Genomic DNA, 21,677 nt, shown 5'->3' on the forward strand with positions numbered 1-21,677 from the left:
TTTTTGGTTCTGTTAATATGATGTGTCATGTTTATTGATTTGCATATGTTGAAATATCCTCACCTCTCTGAAATCAATCCTGCTTGATTATGGTGAATAATCCTTTTGATGTGTTATTGAATTTGGTTTGCTAGTATTACATTGAGGATCTTTGCATCTGTGTTCATGAAGTATATGGGTGTGTAGTTTTGTTTTTGTTGTTGTTGTGTCTTTGTCTGGTTTTGGTATCAGGGTAATGCTGCCCTCATGGAATGAGTTTGGAAGTGTTCTCTCCTCTTCAATTTTTTTTGTTTTTTGAATTTTTTGAGACTTGTTTTGTGGCCTACCTTATGGTCCATTCTGGAGAATATGTTATATGCTGAAAAGATGAATGTGTCTTCTTGTAGCAGTTGGGTAAAATGCTTAAACACATTTCTGACCTTAAAGGTTATTGAATGCTTTTTTGATGAGACTCCACTTCCCAGAGTGTGTGTGTATTCTGTTTTAATAGGTCTCCCTGTTCTGCAGTATAGGAGCTCTGAAATATTAAAGTCACTCTACCTTCTCCTACCTGTGTGCACTTGATGGATGTTCTCTCTTCCGCCTTTTCCTCTTTAAAGGAGCTCATCAACCATTTGCCCAGAGAGGAAAACATAAAGCAAGCCCTCTTCTCCAGAGTCTAGTGCCTCCCTTTAACCTGCTCAACTTTACTTTCTAATATGCATGCTCCACTCCAGCCTGCTTTCTGTCCTAACAAACAAAATAAATTAATGGCTTTAGAGGTACAAGTGGTTTTTGGTTACACGAATGAATTGTATAGTGGTGAAGTCTGGGCTTTTAATGTACTTGTCACTCAAATAGTGTACATTGTACCCTATAAGTAGTTTTATATCCTTCATCCTATCCAATCCTCCCCGCTTCTGAGAATCCAGTGTCCATTATACCACCCCATATGCCCTGTATACCCATGGCTTGGCTCCCAATTATATGTGAAAACTTGCAGTATTTGGTTTCCCATTCCTGAGTTACTTCATTTAGGAAAATGGTCTCCAGTTTCATCCAATATACTACAAAATACATGATTTCATTCTTTTTTTATGGCTGAGTGGCACTCCATGATATGGGTATAATACATTTTCTTTGTCCATTTGTTGGTTGATGGGCCCTTAGCTTGATTCCATATCTTTGCAATTATGAATTGTGGTGCGATAAACGTATGAATTCAGGTATCTTCTTGATATAATGACTTCTTCTTTGGGTAGATACCCAGTAGTGGGATTACTGGATCAAGTGGTAGATCTACTTTTAGTCCTTTGAGAAATCTCCATACTGTTTTCAACAGAGGTTTTACTGATTTACGCTTCCATGAACAGTGTGTAAGTATTCCCTTTTCACCACATCCATGCCAACATCTAATATTTTTTGACCTTTTAATAATGGTCATTTTGATTGGGGTAAGGTGGTAGCTTATGGTGGTTTTAATTTGCATTTTCTTATAATTAGTAATCTTGAGCATTTTTTTCTATTTTTGTTGGATACTTATATATCTTCTTCTGAAAAACATTTGTTCGTGTTGTTTGCCTGCTTTTTAGTGGGATTATTTGTCTTTTCTTGCTGACTTGCTGGAGTCCCTTGTAGATTCTGGATATTACTTCTTTGTGAGATGTATAGTCTACAAATATTTTCTCCATTCTATAGGTTGGCTATTTACTCTGTTGTTTCTTTTGTTGTGCAAAAGCTTTTCAGTTTGTCTCATTTATTTTTGTTTTTATTGCATTTGCTTTTGGTTCTTAGTCATAAATTCTTTGCCTAGGCCAATGTCTAGAATAATTTTTCTAGGTTTTCTTCTAGAATTTTTACAACTTAAGGTCCTACATTCAAGTCTCAAATCCATTTTGAGTTAATTGTTGTATATGGTGAGAGGTATCCAGTTTCATTCTTCTGCATTTGGCGATCCAGTTACCCAGCACCATTTATTGAATTAGGGTGTCCTTTCCCCAGTATATGTTTTTGTCTGCTTCTAAGAAACTTTTTAAAAACCTTCCTTTATTTCCACTTTCTGTGACATTCTTCCCTCTTGCCTTTGCCTGCCAACTCTGCCTTTTCCTGGCCTTTGCCCCCCCCCTTCATATTTCTTCTTTCATTAAAGTGTAAAGACAAAACAAAGCAGCAGGAACAACATCATCATCACCTTTAAGGCTTCCTTTCTCCTATTTGATTTAGGAGTCGGCTTTCTGGACTAATAGTCTCTGACAGGGAAAACACAGTGCTTTTGTACTTTCACAAATAGGGGAAACGTGAGTTACCAACTGTCATCAAGAAGATTTTCTGTTGTGTGGGTTCCTCCTACAAATTTAGAAAGTGTACCTCAAACTACACATGGTGACTTATGTGGCCATGACCATCTCTCATCAGGCACTATAAATAACACGTTATTGATTGGGTGGAAGGGAACGTTTCCACAACCTGACTAATCCTACACCTTCATTCTTGTTTTCTAAATCCTGAAACCAAGATATAATCATGATCCACCTCCTCCATCGAGACTTCTGGACTCATTTTGATTGTAGTGACGCTTCTATCCCCTGAATTTCTTTTGGACTTAAAGGAAAAAGCATAGTTAGGTACTTAATTTAAAAATAGTTCCATGTATTAACGTTATTGCCACAATTAAGTGTCAGTACTAAAATAAAGGGACAGAATTGAATCGTTAAGAGGCACCTGAACATAGTGCTGGTTTTGGTGTAAGACCACCAAGCTCACACACCGGACCCTTCATTTACAAACTCTGACTGTGGACAAATGATGTAGCCTCTCTTGAGTCATAGTTCTTTCCTCTGCAAAGTAGGGACACCATAGCATGCACCACCACAGAGTACTGTGGAAATGTAAAGAGCACATAGGTTCAAGGTTTATCATGACACGAGGCAGTTAGGTGGAATTCAATAAGCATCCCCTTTTTTTCTCCCAACCTGCCCATCCTAGAGAAAGGCACAACCTCAGAGAATGTGTGCTGGATGGAGAGGACATGCTGGCTGTGAAGGCTGCTTCCCTGTTTGTGATGAGTTAACTGGTGAGGCAAGTGAGGTGCCCCTTCCATCATTGGTACAGGGCAACTGTTCATCCCAAAGAAAGAAAGGTTGATAGTCCTTGGTCAAAGGTGGAGAAGAAGCTCATGCTCTCCAGTTAGAAGCACCAAACAGTTTGTTTAATTTTAGAAGGAGGATGTAAAGTAACAACAACAACAAAAAAAAACCATTAAAAGGTTATGGTCTTATAGCTGCATCTCAGTTCACTGCTGTGCCCTTAGCCACTCTTTCTATAAAAACCCCTCTTTCTTCACCTCCTCATACCATTGCTATGGGGACCTCCCTGGGTTCTCTTCTCAGGGCTTTAAGACTAACTTGGTTTATGTGTACTGCTATGATATATCAATTAAAAAATACAGAAAGGCAAAAAATATTTTAAGTGAGGGATATCCCAGTTACTCTGATCTGATCATTACATATTGTGTGCATGTATCAAAATATCATTGTGTACATGTATCAAAATATCACATGTGGCTGGGCAAAGTGGCCCACACCTCTAATCCCAGCATTTGGGGAGGCCAAGATGGGAGGATTACTTGAGGCCAGAAATTTGAGACCTGCCTGGTCAACATAGTGAGACCCCCATTGCCAAAAAAAAAAAAAAATTTCAACTTGTCTCCTCTATGTGCTCATTCCTTCTTTTGGTCCCATTGGCTTTGTTGTCCTAAGCCTTTGATGCCGATGCCTTGGTCCTTCCTTAGATTTTCAGCCTGGTCACCCCATCTGCAAATGTTCACTGACTCCTCTTTCTTCTAAGCCAGACTGTTACAATGACCCAACCCAGCTGCCACACCCAGACATAGGGGCGCTTAGAACAACTTGGAACTGTGTCCCTGACATTGGTTTGTGGAGGCCTCTTTGGCTTGTAGAATCCTAGCAATTAACATTGTGTAAAATCTATGAGGAATGTAGTAGCAAAGAAAGACAAACAGCGCTAAGTCAAGGTACTGTGAGAACTATTCTATTTCATGGGAGCCACAGTTGGTTGATGATACTTTACATGTGTGCTTTCCAACCTAATCAGCTCTGGAAATTTAATTAGCAGTAATATATTACTCTCAAAGTAATTAAAACCTTGTCTTGATTAAAAACAGGATTGTTTAATTAAAAAGAAAAGGTTTGGCTAACCTTAACTTTCTGTTTGAGAAATGCAACGGCCTCAGCTGATTTGTCTCTTATCTCTCCCACCATCAGGCTTGAAGGTCCGCGAAGTGTTCATCAACGTTACCAGGCAACAGGTGGAGGACTTCCATGGGCCCGAGGACTACTGGTGCCAGTGTGTGGCGTGGAGCCACCTGGGTACCTCTAAGAGCAGGAAGGCCTCTGTGCGCATAGCCTGTAAGTACATTGTGGGTGACCTTGTCTTGTAGGACCACAAATGAGAGTTAAGTAGAGCTGAAGAGAGGCTTTACAGATGTCAGATGCTTCTACAGAATGTCAATGAGAGGACTTAAATTTACTCTTCTAAAATGGTGTTTTAAAATGTTTGATAATTTCCAACCAGGTGTGGCACAGTGGCTCACGCCTGTAATCCCAGCACTTTGGGAGGCCAAGGTGGGAGGATCACTTGAGATCAGGAGTTCGAGATGAGCCTGGACAACATGGCAAAACCCCATCTCTACTAATAATACAAAATTAGCCAGGCGTGGTGGTGTGCATCTGTCATTCCAGCTACTGGAGAGGCTGAGACAGGAGAATCGCTTGAACCCAGGAGGTGGAGGTTGCAGGGAACTGAGATCATGCCACTGTACTCCCACCTGGGTGACAGAATGAGAGAGACTGTATCTCAAAAAAATAAATAAATAAGTTTGATAATTTCCTTCAGAGTACATTCAGCAAATCAGTTTGGCTAAGAGAGTCTGCCTAGATGGTCAGAGTGCAGGTGGCTCAACAATGCCAGGGAAAACCTGTTCCTGAGAGAATGAAATTCACCCAAATGGATTCTGCTGTTCGCCATCAATGACAAAGTTCAAGGGACACTTATGGGAAAAGTTGAGCAATGACTGTTTACTTTCCAGCAAATCTGCAAAAATACTACATTAAAGATATTATGGCATTTTTATAGTCTACTGTTCAATCTCTTCTCTCTGAATCTTAAAACACAGAAATGGGTTTTAAAACTGCATTAGTTTGACCCAAGTAGGACTAAAAAAAAAAAAATTAAAAAAAAAAATACACACTTGGAAAAAAAGTATGAAAGAAAGAAAATTGCTTTTCAGAAGAGACCAAGATTTCTTTATCATATTTCAGCATTAGTGTTTTTATACTTTTTAAAAAGTTTCATAAATACACAAACTTTTTTTCTCCTCCTTGAAAATATCCTCAACCCTCCCCACTTACATTATTACACCTCTATGGATCCCCATAAAACCCCCTTTGTGTGCCTGGGACTGCAAAATCACCTCCAGAAAGAAATTGGGAGATGGGGGAAGACATGGTTATTGTTGTTTTATTCAAATACCACCTTTTAAGAGTGTCATGAAGAATACAGGGCGAGAAAGATTTACTTGAGGACTCAAGTGATTCTTCATAGCAGATGTTGATGGTTTAGGGATTAAGAATAGGAGTGAAGTGCTATTTGCAGAGACATTTATGTTTCCTGGGAAATGAAATCTTCCTCTTAAAATACGCCTGTCACCTTCATTCTGACGGTTTGGGGAGGCCCTCTCCTGGGTGTTGCCTGAGTTCTGATAGGCCAGGGAGAAGAGGTCACCTCATAAGCCAGGCTCTTGATGTGAGAGCCATGGGAAATATTTTCCTATAGTTATTTAGTTAATTAATTTTAGCCAACAATTATTTTATGACTTTAAAGTAGCAGGCCAGCTGAGAGAGGGAATATGTTTGCATTTAATCTCCTTTTAACAAGTTCATGTCTATGCTCCCAGCGTGGTGTCAGTCAGACCTGCCAGGGCATCTGACTTGAGTCAAGATAAAATAGGTAATTTCAAGGCTCTATCTGCAAAACAGCAGAGGGGATTTCAACATACGTCCCCTCAATTGTTTTCTGCTCACCCTCACTTTTTCCTTTCCTGTTCTTTACTTCTCTGAGGCCCACATGACCTATACTCTGAACTACTGTAAATAGCATCTCCCTGATCTCTGCACACGCCTGTCCTCCCCATCTCCACCCTTCTTGCTCACTTAATTCTTCATTACCAGTGGCCCGCTAGAAACTTCCAGGGGTTTTGTCCAGGGAAAAACCTTGTTTTTGCTTTCAAAATGTTGCAAAGAATGGCTCAAATACACGTTTGTTAGTTTCCCGTTGCCATTCGTGGTGTACAGTATTCTCTGTCCTTCTAAACACTTTGCTCTTCTGCATGTCACCCTCACATGTTTGACATGTGCCTTCGCTCCTGCAGTTTCTACTTTCATACATGCGTCGCATGGGGAGGAACCCAGACTCCAGAGTCCTGTTGGTTTCCAACTTCTGTTCCACTACTTAGTTTAGTGATGGTAGGAAAATTATTTCATTTATGTGTCTTAATGTTTTCATTGATAAAAGGGTGCCTAGTTCATAGAATTATTTTGATAGTTAGAGGTAAACTATATATAAAACTGTGCCTGGCACATGTGAGCATTTATCAATCATCAGCTATTATTTTATGATATATTTGATTCTCCACTACCATCTCTCACTTGCAGGTGTATTAATCCTAACTGAAACAAATCAAATTAAAATTTTAGTAACCTAGTAATTTTTCTATAGATTATGGATATGTGGATTCTATAAAAATTTATTCTGGGTCAGTCCTACGTCCCCAACTCTCTCAGGCATGAGAGAATAAACAATGGTAAAAATAGAAAACACTTAGGCTGGGTGCGGTGGCTCACGCCTGTAATCCAAGCACTTTGGGATGCTGAGGTGGGCAGATCACCTGAGGTTGGGAGTTCAAGATCAGCCTGACCAACATGGAGAAACCCCATCTCTACTTAAAAAAAAAAAAAAAAAAAATTAATTAAAAATTTAAAAATACAAATAAAAAAATTAGCCGGATATGGTGGCATATGCCTGTAATCCCAGCTACTTGGGAGGCTGAGGTAGGAGAATCACTTGAACCCAGGAGGCAGAGGTTGCAGTGAGCTGAGATCACGCCATTGCAGTCCAGCCTGGGCAACAAGAGCAAAATTCCATCTCAAAAAAAAAAAAAAATATATATATATATATATATATATATATATATATATATATATATAGAGAGAGAGAGAGAGAGAGAGATGGCATTTGCTATGTTGCCCAGGTTGCTTGAATTCCTGGCCTCAAGCAGTTTTTTCTCCGCAGCCTCCCAAAGTGCTAGGATTACAGGCATGAACCACTGAGCCTAGCCCCAGAAAACACTTTTCTATCACTTCCCACCTTTTTAGAATCATAAAATATTTTTGTGGTAATAAGCTCCCAAGTTGAATAAAAATATGTCTGAATATTATTGAAGCCTATATTATCCAATGTACTTAATATAATCTCTAATATTTGCAACACATATTTAGTTTCTTCTCATGTAGCAAGTGAGAGGCTTTTTAATTTATTTAAAATTGTTTATGCAAGTCAAGACATGATTTGTCATTAAATATTGCATTTGACTTGGGGACCAGTGTACATTAAAATGTAAATTGAAATTTAACTAGTGTAATGGCATCAAAAGTCAGGGGGGTGGGGGAATTGCCTTTAGGACCTTGCTTAGAATTCTTTTGATTTGCTTGCAGGGAAAAGAAAAAATGCACTTTAGAAAAAAATGTCTTTCATGTTATATGGGGATGAGAGAGATTTCTGGCTGCTATTTGTAAGCACTTTCCTGCAAGTGACACACTGTGCGTGAGGATAGTCTTTATTCCCAATAAATGAAAAGCTAAATTGGATATAATTCACTATGTTTCTTCTTTTTAAGATTGGTTTTTGAAGTACTAGAGACATCTTAATGTGCTAAATGAGGATTTGATAGATGAATGTAGCTTGTGAATCTGAAGACAATCATCTTGAGGGGGCTTTGCAAAATTAGTATCATTTTAATATTGTTCATTAAATTGTTCAAGTTCACCATCAGAGCTCCTTATGTTTCCTGCATTTAACCAATTATCCAGCAAGAATTACCAGTTTTAAAACTGCCATGGGCTGGGTGCAGTGGCTCACGCCTATAATCCCCACACTTTGGGAGGCCGAGGCCGGTGGATTGCTTGAGTCTAGGAGTTCGAGACCAGCCTGGCCAACATGTTGAAACCCCGTCTTTACAAAAAAATTACAAAAATTAGGCAGGTGCAGTGGCATGTGCCTGTGGTCCCAACTACTTGGGAGGATGAGGTGGGAGGATCGTTTGAGCCTGGGAGGTGGAGGTTGTAGTGAGCTGAGGTCGCGCCACTGCACTCTAGCCTGAGTGAGACTCTGTCTAAAAAAAAAAAAAAAAAAAAAACACACACACACACCCCAAACAAAAACCTGTGAAAAACTGCGTGGGCTAAACCTCTATGGCATCTGGGACAGTTCCCCTGAGGGATCCATTGACCCATAGGGTCTTGACATGATCACCTTAGCTATTGTTTACAAAAACACCAGGAAGCTCATTGGAATTATACCACTTAGAGATCATTTGATTTTAAAGGGAAATAATATAAACAAAACATAATTTAAGTAATGCATATATTCACTGAAGTGGATTTCCATGGGATATTAAGTTAAATATAAGTTAAAAAATAGCTTTCACCCCAGGCTTTCAGGTTGAGACTGGAGAAAGGACCTAGAAAGGTGTGTTTGTATCAAGTTGTATCCAAGTGATTCTATGATCACCTTTGAGATGTCTTGCCCAGAAGCAGTGTTTCTCAAACCTTAATATGCATGCAAATCAACTAGGATCCTATTAAAATGCTGGTGATTCAGTTAAAATGATTCAGTATGGCTGGTATGAGGCCTGCAATTTTATATTTCTAATGAACTCCCTGGATACGTACGGATGCCGCCAGTGGGTCTGTGGACCATAGTTATAGTAACAAGACCCTAGAATATGTTTCTGAAGCACTATTTGGAGAGTGTTGATTTAACCATTCCCCCAAATTCGTCATTTAACAGCTGGGAAAGTGATGTTTCAAAAGGCAAAAGGTTAGGTGAGCTGGATATGTTGGTGTATCCCTGTAGTCATGGCTACTCAGGAGACTGAGGCAGGAGGATCCGTTGAGCCCAGGAGCTTGGGGCTGTTATGTGCTATGATCACACCTGTGAATAGCCCCTGCCCTCCAGCCTGGGGCACACAGCAAGAACCTATCTCTTAGGAAAGAAAAAGAAAAGAAAAAAAGTTAGATGACCAAAGGTCACCCAGCTGATAGCAAACAGAGAACCAGGTCCTAAGTCTTTTAAACTCTCACCCTGAGTGCTGTTGGCACTAAGGTATGTTGATCCTTTTCTGTTAAATGGGAGTTTAAAAAACATAATGAAAAAAGTTCATATACTTTTGAGTGTTTCCTTGAGGAAAGCTGTAATAGCTTTCCTTTCTTACTCTGTTTAAGAGTAAATTGTATTCCTCCTCATGGTACAGTTGTGTGTGTGTGTGTACACATGCATGCACACATATTTTGTTTAAGGAGCCAAAGTGCCTGTTATCTTAAACTATTGGTTTTTTCCTTAATAATTCCACACTGTGTCAGGAAGATGTTGGCTGCTGTCCAACTGCCTGGGGCTGGAAATTGAGGAGGCCTAGTTTCAAAAGTGATTTTATAAAGGTAAAAATAAATAAATAAAACCAACCTACATTTACCTCACAAAATTGGCAGAAGTCTGTCTCTAGGGAATGACTCCCACGGGCCTCCTCTCGTTTGTGTGGTTCAATAGAGCCAGAGATAGACGGGCACGCCATGGCATCTGTTACTTCTGCTGCTGGACGGTTGTCAAAACTAGGAATATTCAATTATTTGTAGTTGTTTATTTCATGTGTGAACATTTGGCTGCCTAGCCCTTTATTTTCTTCCCTGTTTTTCTCCTTCTTCTTCATCTGCTTATAAAATGTTGGACCTGTACCACTAACCCTTGTCCGGGCAAACTTTTCTTAACACTTGGGCCTTTTCTCCCATATGATTGTTGGGATTGGAGAAGAAAGGGAATGTTTGCCTCTTTTAGTCAAGCCTGTTATAGCAAGTTAGCCACTTGAAAGAAAACACAGCAGAAAACCACTATTTTATTTGTTTGTTTTTTAATGTATAAAATGTGATACATCCTGAATATAATTTAAATATGCTGCTGATTTAAGACACCCCTAAAATATCTATGCAGTTGTGCCAAGAAGGAGTAAAGAAATTAAAGAGAATTTCATTCAAAAGCTTTGAAACTCCCATAGTCAAAGCAGTATTATTTTCATTTGCTTTTTGAAGGGTAAGCATTTTTTTTTAAATGATGGAACAGAGACATCAAATGAAACCTCAATTATGGCCGGGCACGGTGGCTCAAGCCTGTAATCCCAGCACTTTGGGAGGCCGAGACGGGCGGATCACGAGGTCAGGGGATCGAGACCATCCTGGCTAACACGGTGAAACCCCGTCTCTACTAAAAAATACAAAAAAAAAAAAAAAATAGCCGGGCGAAGTGGCGGGCGCCTGTAGTCCCAGCTACTCGGGAGGCTGAGGCAGGAGAATGGCTAAACCCGGGAGGCGGAGCTTGCAGTGAGCTGAGATCCGGCCACCACACTCCAGCCTGGGTGACAGAGCGAGACTCCGTCTCAAAAAAAAAAAAAAAAAAGAAAAAGAAAAAGAAACCTCAATTATGGATCTTGGCTTCATGGCTGATAAATAATTTTACTTACTAAAATAACTGTTAATAGCCCTCTGCTACCCACAAATTTAAATATGTAAATAAATATATCTAGGCACATCTTCCTGGCTTACAGATGCAGCCTTCCTGTACATTTCCATTCTTATCTCCAAAGATATCCCTACAAGTGTTCTTTGTCCCCTTGAGTGGCATGACCTAGATGCTTAGAGTCTGGGATGCGGGACTCGCTTTCCCCCTCCTTGACTTGCTTATCTATTTTTTCCTCCTTGGAACATATTCTGTGGCCCATACACTCCTGTCTCTCCCTAAATCCAAGGGCCGTCTTGCATGCTGTTTCCTTCACAAAACCTACTTTAGCAAATCCCCTATCACTTGTTGATCTCAGCAGCCTCATATACCAAGTAAGTCATTAAAAGGAATGCTCTCTAGCATCCCCAGCTTCAAAATTTCGTAAATTCTAAGGATCTAACTCTGAGTTTTCAAAGCATCTATTTAGTACTTTTACCACACTACTTAAAATACCCCAAATGATAGTTATTTTGAAGGTATTTGTGGATTTATGTCCCTAGTTAGTTTATAAACTGCTTGAGGATTCAACCTGCATTACCCTCTTTTTCTTAACTCCCTAGCCTAGTACACAATCTTACATATTACCTTTGTTTTGTAAATGTATTTGGCTTGAAAAGCAACCCTACCAGTGTAGGATGTGGCTCTAGGAAAAGAGGTTTGTTAGCTGTAGGTCATGATTGTACCATGGAGCTAACATGGCATCTGGCTTCTTAGTGAATTCATAGCTTACATTGACAGAGAAGGGTCATCTTTGTCCTTTCTTGTTTGTGCACTCCTAGCAGTACTACAATGAAGCCATTCTAAAATGGGAATGGAAGTTAGGAAGCATAAGATTCACTAACTCTGTGTTGTTCAGTATACAGCTCTGGAAGAGGTCTAAACTGCCAATAATACCTCCACTGCTCCCTTCCTTTCTGTTCAGATTGTGGATATATTCCCATGGCATGGAACATAATATTAAGACCAATGCTCAACACTTGGTATAAATCATACAGAAGCTTGAAACTCTCCTTCCTCTCTCATGGAAAAAAAAGTATCCAAAGCCAAGAAACAATATTATTCTACTCTGTGAATTCTCAGCCCTTTTCCTTGGACTGAAATTAATGTATAGGAATACTATTGCAGGGGATGAAAAAGTTTGGACCTCCAAATAAAGTTGTGCATCTAGCCAAGTAATAGCATCTAGCCAAGTAAAAGGATGAATGTTGAAATACAGCTCCCCTCCTTCAGGTGGATGCAATCACATTCCGGACTATGCATTCACTAGCCAAGATGCCAATCACTCTAGAATATGATTTCATCCACCTGAAGGAAAGGAGGCTAGTTTTTCCGGGCACATAGGTACTGTTTTCTCACCAGGCCTTGTGCCTATGGGTGTCCAGTTTATACAAAGTTATCACATAGACTTTTTGCAGCAGTACCATGTACATAATTTACAGGACCCAGTGCAAAATGAAAATATGGAGCCCTTTGTTCAAACATTATTAAGAGTTTTGAGCAATCAACAGTAAGAGCATTAAATAAAGCGTGGAACTCTGTGCAACTGCATGGGTCACACACCCATGAAGTTGGCTCTGAGTGACAGTAATGGTTATGGTTCAAGAAATCATTTCAAATACGCAGTCGTTACATAAAAAGCAAATAATTGGCCTAGAAAAGGTGGGTATGAATTCAAACTGTCTGATGTAGAATTGGGACAGGATTATTCGTTTGATCGAATGCCAGAGGCAGCATCACATGAGCTGAGTTTTCAGGTGACACATTTGGGGTTGAGCTAACAACTAGAAATGCCCATTGATGAGAGAATCTTCCTATGGTCACAGCTCCCTATAAACTGTACATTGACAGGCAAGGAATACATGTCTAACAGTGATACTGGGGAAGGAATCCTGCATTCAATAAATAGGTGATGTATGGACTAACAGAGTTTTTTTGTTTTTTTCTTTTTTTTTTTTTTTTTTTTTTTTTTTTGAGACAGAATCTCACTCTGTCACCCAGGCTGGAGTGCAGTTGTGCAATCTCAGCTCACTACATGCTCCACCTCCCAGGTTCACGCCATTCTCCTGCCTCAGCCTCCTGAGTAGCTGGGACTACAGGTGCCCACCACCATGTCCGGCTAATTTTTTTATATTTTTAGTAGAGACAGGGTATCACTGCGTTAGCCAGGATGGTCTCGATCTCCTGACCTCCTGATCCGCCCTCCTCAGTCTCCCAAAGTGCTGGGATTACAGGCGTGAGCCACCACACCTGGTGACTAACAGAGTTTTAAAACGTTTAACGTAATTTCAGACTTTCAGAAAAGTTACAATATATACAAAGAATTCCCTTAAGCCCTTCACTGAGAATTTTCAAACATTAACATTTTACTACATTAGTGTGATCTCTTTCTGTGTTTATTATCTATATGTTTATTTATATAGAGAAAATTAAATTTTTTTCAGAACTGTTTTAGATTAAGGTGCAGATAGGATACCCCTTGTTCATAAATACTTCATGGTGTATGTTTTAAAATCAAGGACATTTTCTGACATAACTAATATCATTATCAATAATTTGACAAAATACTATTATCTATTCTAGGGGGCTTATCATAGTTTATCAGTTGTGCAATAATGTCCTTTAATAACAAATTCCTAGATCATGTGTTACATTCAGTTGTGAAATCAGTTTAGCATTCTTTAATCCGGATGGGTCCCTGGTCTTCCTTTGTCTTTGATGATGTTGAGTTTTTGGAGAGTGAAGGTTCATTGTTCTATTTACTGCCCCTCAATTTGAACATGGGAAAAGGAAACAGCACCCCTGAAGGGGCTCCCCCTCGCCAAATCTGGGACAACTTGAGCATCAAAATAAATGATAGCAAAGATTGTAGCTCAGGAAATAAGAATCTGTGGATCTATACTGATATTTTAAAAGATGAATGAATGAATGAATGAATGAACGAACATATAAGTAAATGGTGCAAGGGAGAGCTCTTTCTTATTGTAAAGACATCTGTAAAATATGAATTGATGCGCACAAGCATCAGCATGGAGGCTAAAACTAATGGGTGAAAGTTTCAGGAAAACTGGATATTTATATAATCTGGATGTATCACTTCACAAGATACTTATTAATTATAAAGGGTCAACTAGATAATAGCATTGCAAAGGAAAATCCTGTGATACACCACTTTGATCAAATAATCAATGTTAACGTCACCAAAAATGGGTCAAATCAACAGTATGTGTCTCCTGATGTGATACACCCAGGAGACTATATCACTTCAATGATATCCTTAGAAAAATGTGACATGGTGCAGTAGCTCATGCCTGTAATCCTAGCACTTTGGGAGGCTGAGGTGGATGGATCACTTGAGGTCAGGAGTTGGAGACCAGCCTGGCTAACATGGCGAAACCCCATCTCTACTAAACATACAAAAATTAGCCAGGTGTGGTGGTACCTGCCTGTAATCCCAGCTACTCGGGAGGCTGAGGCAGGAGAATCGCTTGAACCCGGGAGGTTCAGGTTGCGGTGAGCAGAAATTGTGCCATTGCACTCCAGCCTGCAGCACAAGAGTGAAACTCTGTCTCAAAAAACAAAAACAAAAACAAAAAACAACAACAACAAAAACGAAAAGAAAAAAGAAAAATGTCTAATCTGTGTTTAACCAGAGGAAGGCATTACACAAACCTGTGTTGAGGAACTTTTAAAGTAAGAGTTCATTTAACTGTGTTTCTCAAAATGCTGTCTACATATGGAATACTGCTTGGTGTTCCAGGAATATAAGAAGCCACCAGATAGACATGGCATATCTTTCTGAGGCATCAATTATATTCCCCTTTAGATCTGTGAAAACAGAACATGGATACAGTATGGAGTGAAATGCAAAAACTTGCATGAATTTTGAAGATTTAATTTGAAACTTCAAAGTTACTTTGTGCCTGCCACATCTTTTTAGGTTCCATCCGTAAATGGCATGGGGTTAATCAATTTTCTCCTTTTTTAGTAGAAGCATTTTAATAGGCAGTGTGAGCAACACTGAACTGTAAGAGACTCTGGTTCTAGGAACAGAGAATGACTTGTGTGTAATTAATATAAACTGTGCTACTTTTGCTTAATTAACACATGCACAGTGAAGAGCACCAAGACGGGAACCACGAAGGCAGAAGCGTATTCCACCACATCTTACTGTGGATGGTGAAAAAGACAATTTCCCCAAATAGTATTCCTTCATGCTATTTATTGCCAACCATTATTTTACCGAGAAGAATTTGCGGAAATATAGCTACCATCTTTGAAGGAAATCGCAACTTAATTCAGTCTGCCATTCTGATGGTGAAATTCACCATAAAATTTCCTGGAAGATGGTCATTTCCATAAAAACCTCAGTAAAAGTTTATCAGGGGAGAGGATATAGATTTTATTTCAATTCAACTCTCATTTTCTCCACTAAGGGAACCTTCTGACAGATAATACAAAGAGCTGATAAGCAAAACAAACAAAAATCCTTTCTTAGTTAATCTTTGGGGATTCTTTGAGCCTAAGAATGTCATCTTAGATTATTTCACATCCTTCCACCAGCTAAGTAAGGATGAGAAGGTGCATTCCAGAAACTTGCCAAGTGGTAAAAGAATACTAAGGTATGACAGTATCAGGCATCCATGAATAATTATCTAGCATGTTCTAGGCAGCATGATAATTAATAAAATATTGTCCATTTCTTTGAAGAGTTTATAATCTAATAAGGGAGATATAAATGAGTGTTTTCATGGGACCTGGTTGGTGGTAGGCACAATATATTTTAGGAGCCACCAACAGTGACAATTTACTGATCCTTGAGGCCTAAGGTACACTTCCTGAGTCAATGTCTGAGCTAAATCCTGAGGAAGAAGGAGGAGTAACAATTTAGAGAGTGTGCATTCCAAGTAAAGGAAAGCGTTTGAGTCCAAGCACAAGATGGAACATCACATGACCTATGTGGGAAAGCAAGCAACACAGTACTTGTAGTGAATGAATCGCAAGATGGCAGAAGATGGGGCTACCAAAGAGAAGTGGACAGGCCAAATTATGGAAAGTGTTCAAATTCTCTGCCAAGTGTTTAGATTTGTCCAGAATGTAGTTTAGGGCCATTGAAATGTCATAGGCAAGGCAGTGATGCAATCATATGTTCCAAACTCTCAACCCTCCCATTCACTGCTGTCAGAGATTTAAGGGGAGCAAGAGTCAAGGCAAGTGAAGCTTCGCACCAATCTTTGAGAGTGTTCATGGGGTCTGAACTTCTGCAGGCATAGCATAGGTTGAAGAGGAAGGTAGAAGTGTGGGGATTCAGGAATGAAAAATTAGCTAGAGTTTATGGCTGCTTAGAAGTGGAACTAAGGAAAAGTAAGAGAGGAGTTTGGTGACTCCTCCAAGTTTTGGACTTGCTAGGTTTCCGGCTCAAATGATTCCGTTAAGTAGGTTATGAGTAGAGTAAAATAAACCAGCTTGAAGAATGAGATACTGATTTTAGTTTTTGATCATGTCATGTGTGATCTACCTATGGAATATTCAATGGACTGCTTTCATCATGCTGTTGTATTTATGAGCTGAACCTCAAGGATGTAAGAACAGAATCAAAAATACAGGATTGAGAGTCACTGGCAAGTAGGTGGTAGTTAGGTGAGTAGAACTCTGTCAGGAAGATAGAAGGAGCAGGCTGTTATGAGAACTCGCTGCATTTTTTTCTGTACTACACAATCTCCACCTTAGTCCTCAGCTCTCAAATTGCTGATAAGGAAAGGAAAAAAAAAACAACAACAGCAGAACATGAGTGAAAATCTGTAAATGGTCAAGCGGTGAACACAGGAGAAGGATCCCATGAATAAGACTGAGAGAAAAGTAAAAAAAAAAAAAAAAAAAAAAAAAAAAAAAAGGTAGAATAGGCACTAGGAGACCCATGAAGGGAGTAGGGAAAGATTTATGAAGAAAGAAATGGTCAGTGGTGTCAATGTGATCTGCCAACTGGAGTAAGAAGTGAGAAGTTTTGTTACGTTTGATGTGAAGGGCTCCATTGACTTGGACAAAACAACGTAATGAGCCAGGGTGACAGGAGATTAGTGTAGATGTAGGAATCTATAGGAGAGGAGAAAGCAGAGATGATGTAGACAACTCCTCCCCAAAATTTGACTAACGGGAGAACAGCGGGATCTATAGCTAGAGTTAATGATTTGAGGCATAGATGGGAATTTAATATCAGCATGAAGATGAAATGGCTTGTATTTTTAAAAAGTGTACAGAGGGAATAGGAGTTACCGAGGGAGGAAATAGAGGTCAGAAGAGCTGGATTTGAGTTCTGGGACCAACTATCCGGTTTTGTGCACCTTCAGAGTGACTCCTGATACCAGCTACACATGAGAATCACATGGGGAACTTCTAAAAATTAAGACTCCTGGGTCTCACTCAAGACCTTTAGAATCCTCATCTCTGGAAGGAGGGCTTGATTTTACTGTCTTCTAGTTTTCCTTCTTCTCACTGACCACAGTTGAATTTTCTGTCTAGATTCCTTCTCTTCCCACCTCTACGTATTGTAGTATTCTAGATCTCCATCTTGAGGCATCTTCCCTCCATAATCCAGGGTCTCTCTTTTGGTGGAGTCTTTGCAGGGCTTGGTTCGCTGGCTATATTCTGATCATGCTCAGCCTTAACACGGCACCTTGTCTCCCAAATTCTTCATCTACTGCCTACCTGATACATTCACTTGGATATCTAGTAGGTGTCTCAAACTGGCTATGTCCCAAAAAGTACTTTTCTGGTTTTCACTCCATCAGTACTGCTGCAGGGTGATGGTGGAGGAAGTGGGGATAGTTAATGGGTACAAAAATGTATCCCAGCACTTTGGGAGGCGGATCACGAGGTCAGGAGATCGAGACCATCCTGGCTGACACGGTGAAACCCCGTCTCTACTAAAAAATACGAAAACTTAGCCGGGCGAGGTGGCGGGCACCTGTAGTCCCAGCTACTCGGGAGGCTGAGGCAGGAGAATGGCGTAAACCCGGGAGGTGGAGCTTGCAGTGAGCTGAGATCCGGCCACTGCACTCCAGCCTGGGTGACAGAGCGAGACTCCGTCTCAAAAAAAAAAAAAAAAAAAAAAAAAAGAATGAATAAGATCTAGTATTTGATAGCATAACAAGGTGAACTATGGTGAACACTACTTTATTGTATCTTTTAAAATAATTAAAAGAATGGAATTGGAATGTTCTTAACACAAAGAAATAATAAATGCTTGAGGTGATGGGTATCCCAATTAGCTGACAGGATTATTACACATTGTAAGCATGTATCAAAACATCACATGGACTCCATAAACGTGTACCTCTTATATACCCATAATAATTAAAAACAAAAACAATTCAAAAACAAAAGAAAAAAATAATTGCTGTAAATTTGTGTTTATTTCCCAGTGTTTTCTGTTTCAGTAAAGGGACCACAGGGGCTCCTGACAAGACCCAGGGATCATCCTGGACTTCTCTTTCCTTCAGTCACATCCTATTCACCAGAAAGTCGAGCCACCTCTGCCTCCAAACTATATACTGAATTTGTCCTCTTCTCTCCACCTATTACAAACATTATTTATCTCCTGTGATAATCTCTTTGCTGCTTCTGCTTTTGCTGCCTTGAAATGCATTCTCCACACAGCAACAAGAATGATTACTCTTGAAGAAAAATGCAAACCAGATCATGCTATTCCCATGGTTGAACAGCATGACTTCCCAAACTTTGAACTTTTGGCCCCATAGGCAGGAACCCCCATGTCTCTCTTCCTTCCCTGACTATACAGTGCTTCCAGTCACCAATCACTGTGGCTGTTGCAGTCAGAGTGATTTATTTTCTTTCTCAGATCCCCATGATAGTTCCTATTTCACAGTCGTTGATCATTCACTTTTCCTGGAAATGTGAATGATCATTCACTTTTCCTCATGCAGTGGTTGCCTCTTTCTTGTCGGTTCTGCATAGTTTCATCTGCATTCTGCTGGGTCATTTTATTTTTTAAAAAGTACGGATTTGGCTACCCAAAAGGTGAACAACTTTGAGCCAAAGTGGTTCCTTAGATCTTCCCGGTTCTGGCAAGATTGGCCTAAAGAAAGCAAAATGCAGCCTTCTTCCTTCCACTCAGTTGTTCTGTGGGGCCATGCTGGCAGAAGGAGGTGCTAGATGTTTGGTGGCATATCCAGTGTTTATATGCTCATGACACTGGCCATATCTTGTCCCAATTGACCTTCCTGGCCTCATGGAGATGTGGGATGAGGGAAGAACCAAAAAACTAATAATGTGGTTAAATTGTTTTTCTTGCTGCTGGGTTGGCTTTTCTTTTTGACTCGCTTCTATCCCTTTGTTTTCCTTTCATCCCTCTCCAGGACTGGTAGTGAATTACAATGAGGTGGTGAGTATTGAAAGCTTAAGGTTATTTTTAGGTCGTTTCTTCTTAAACTTGTTGCTAGTTCACATCCCCCTAATTTCCTGTAGAAGACACAAAGGTCACTCAGGAAAGTCAGGAATGATTCTCCACATCCATGTGGTTTTTAAAACTTTGTCCCTTCAACCATGGAGTTCGTTTTGCATTCAAGTGCCCAGCTGGATGCTCAGCTACAGATAAGCTCTATTAATGCTTGTAGGAGATGTAGAAATTAAGCTGTCTCAGAAAAGGGATACTTGATAACAGGATGAACAGCACAGGCTGAGTGCAGTGGCTCATGCCTATGATCTCACCATTTCGGAAGGCTAAGGCAAGAAGATCACTTGAGGTCAGGAGTTGGAGACCAGCCTGGGCAACATAGTGAGACCCCATCTCTACAAAAAAATTTAAAAATTAGCCAGGCTTGATGGCATGTGCCTGTAGTTCTAGCTACTTGGGAGGCCGAGGCAGTAGTGTTGCTTGAGCTCAGGAGTGTTAAGCTGCAGCTAGCTATGATCGCACCACTGCACTCCAACCTGGGTGACAGAGTGAGACCCAGTCTCTAAAATGTGTGTGTGTGTGTGCATGAGCAGCATAGTCTTTTCATATCCTGCTTGGGAACTGAGCAGCCTAGGTATAGTCAGTGCTTCCAGGCACTGCTCTTTTTGGTTTTGTTTTCCATCAAAAACACTTTGATTTGTTGGCTATTTCTGTACTTACCTAGGACTCAATTTTCTCATTAGCCCAGCAAGTAGAACAACAGTACTCTCAAATGTACAGAAAGTAGAACTTGTAGATATTTGGTCCCTATAGCTTTTGGTGGAACATGATGTAAAGATACAAAATGTGAGTTTTCAGAGGATTTCCCCTTGGTTTAATGCCTTAAAAACAAGGCAGCAGAGAATTTCTATATTTTCAGTTAATGGCTTTTCCTGTTGAAGATTTGTTAATATCTCTTATTTAGGTTAAACTTCAGCTGTCCTTTATGTATTAACACAACCAAATAAATGCAGTCAATATGCAGAAAGTGCCTTCTATGGAACTTGGAGACAAAGCAAACAGCAATCCTTCTTTCTACAGGCATGGTTTCCTTATGTGGGGTTCCTACCCATTACTTTCTTGCCAAGAGAAGTGGTGCTGAGTGGCTTCGTAGGCAGGGGTGATCATTCTGATGCCACATGTGCCCACTGTTGTGTCCTTCAGGCCAAGAATCTACCCCCAGGCAAGAGAGACACATGAATTGACTCAGTATGATAGACTCAACTGAGAAGAATTTAAGTGATTATGGTCTTGTAGATTTTTGCTCTTCTGAGTATAACCTCATCCTGAAAGAGAATCAGCAGTTAGTAGTGACAACTGAAGGTAGAAGGCACAAAAAAAAGAAGCAGGTGGCAGTGACCCTGAGACATCAGCACCCATGAGTGAATGCAATTGACCGAAAAGTTAAGACTATTAGGGCAATAGCGAGAGGGAATTGGTTAGGAAGGGTAGAAGTGACATGGCCATGTGTGTGCTAAGAGGATCATGAAATAACTCAGAGGAGAGAATTATACTGGGCCTGTCTCTTTTTTTTTTTTTTTTTTTTTTTTTTTTAGAGACAGAATCTCACTCCATCTTTCACACTGGAGTCAAGTGTCACGATTATAGCTCACTGTGGCTTCCAACTCCTGCCTCAGCCTCCCAAGTAGCTGGGACTACGGGCATGCACCACCAAGCCTATTTTTTTGTTGTTTTCCTTTTTTGTTTGTTTGTTTTGTTTTGTTTGTTTTTTGTTTGTTGTTTGTTTGTTTTTCGTTTGTTGGTTTGTTTGTTTTGAGAGACGAGGGTCTCTGTGTTGCCCAAGCTGGTATCAAACTCCTGGCCTGAAGAGATCCTCCCACGTTGGCCTCCCAAAATCTTGGAATTACAGGCAAGAGACACTGCGTGACCCTAACTGGATCTCTTTATCTCCTCGTTTGGCTATGTTATAGCCTCTTAAAGTCACAGTTGTATTGTGTTTCTTATTCTTCAAGCCTGGTCTGTCTTGGTTTTCAGTCAGTCCTAAACTCATCGTTAAGATTTTTATCTTCCCGGAGGCTGAGGCAGGAGAATGGCGCAAACCCGGGAGGCGGAGCTTGCAGTGAGCTGAGATCCGGCCACTGCACTCCAGCCCGGGCTACAGAGCAAGACTCCGTCTCAAAAAAAAAAAAAAAAAAAAAAAAAAAAGAAAAAAGACTCTTTTGAGACAGAGTCTTACTCTGTCGCCCAATCACAGCTCACTTCTGCCTCTACCTCCTGGGCTCAGGGGATCCTCCCAACTCAGCTTCTCAAGTAGCTGTGAGTACAGGTGCATATTTTTTATTTTTTGAAAGGGGGAACGATTTTAATAGACAACAGAATGCTTTCT

General features: G+C 40.1%; 1 protein-coding gene across 2 annotated transcripts in view; it reads left to right on the top strand.

The window, feature by feature from the left end:
• Positions 1-21,677, top strand: part of UNC5D (unc-5 netrin receptor D) — a 593,886-nt gene that overhangs the window by 351,939 nt on the left and 220,270 nt on the right. For both annotated transcript variants that reach the window (XM_025394124.1, XM_025394125.1), the window contains exon 3: positions 4,263-4,406. In XM_025394124.1, coding sequence (XP_025249909.1) covers positions 4,263-4,406 — 144 coding nt within the window. The remainder of the gene's footprint in view (positions 1-4,262; positions 4,407-21,677) is intronic.

The sequence above is a fragment of the Theropithecus gelada genome, chromosome 8 (assembly GCF_003255815.1).
Source record: "Theropithecus gelada isolate Dixy chromosome 8, Tgel_1.0, whole genome shotgun sequence".
Taxonomy (NCBI): Eukaryota; Metazoa; Chordata; class Mammalia; order Primates; family Cercopithecidae; genus Theropithecus; species Theropithecus gelada.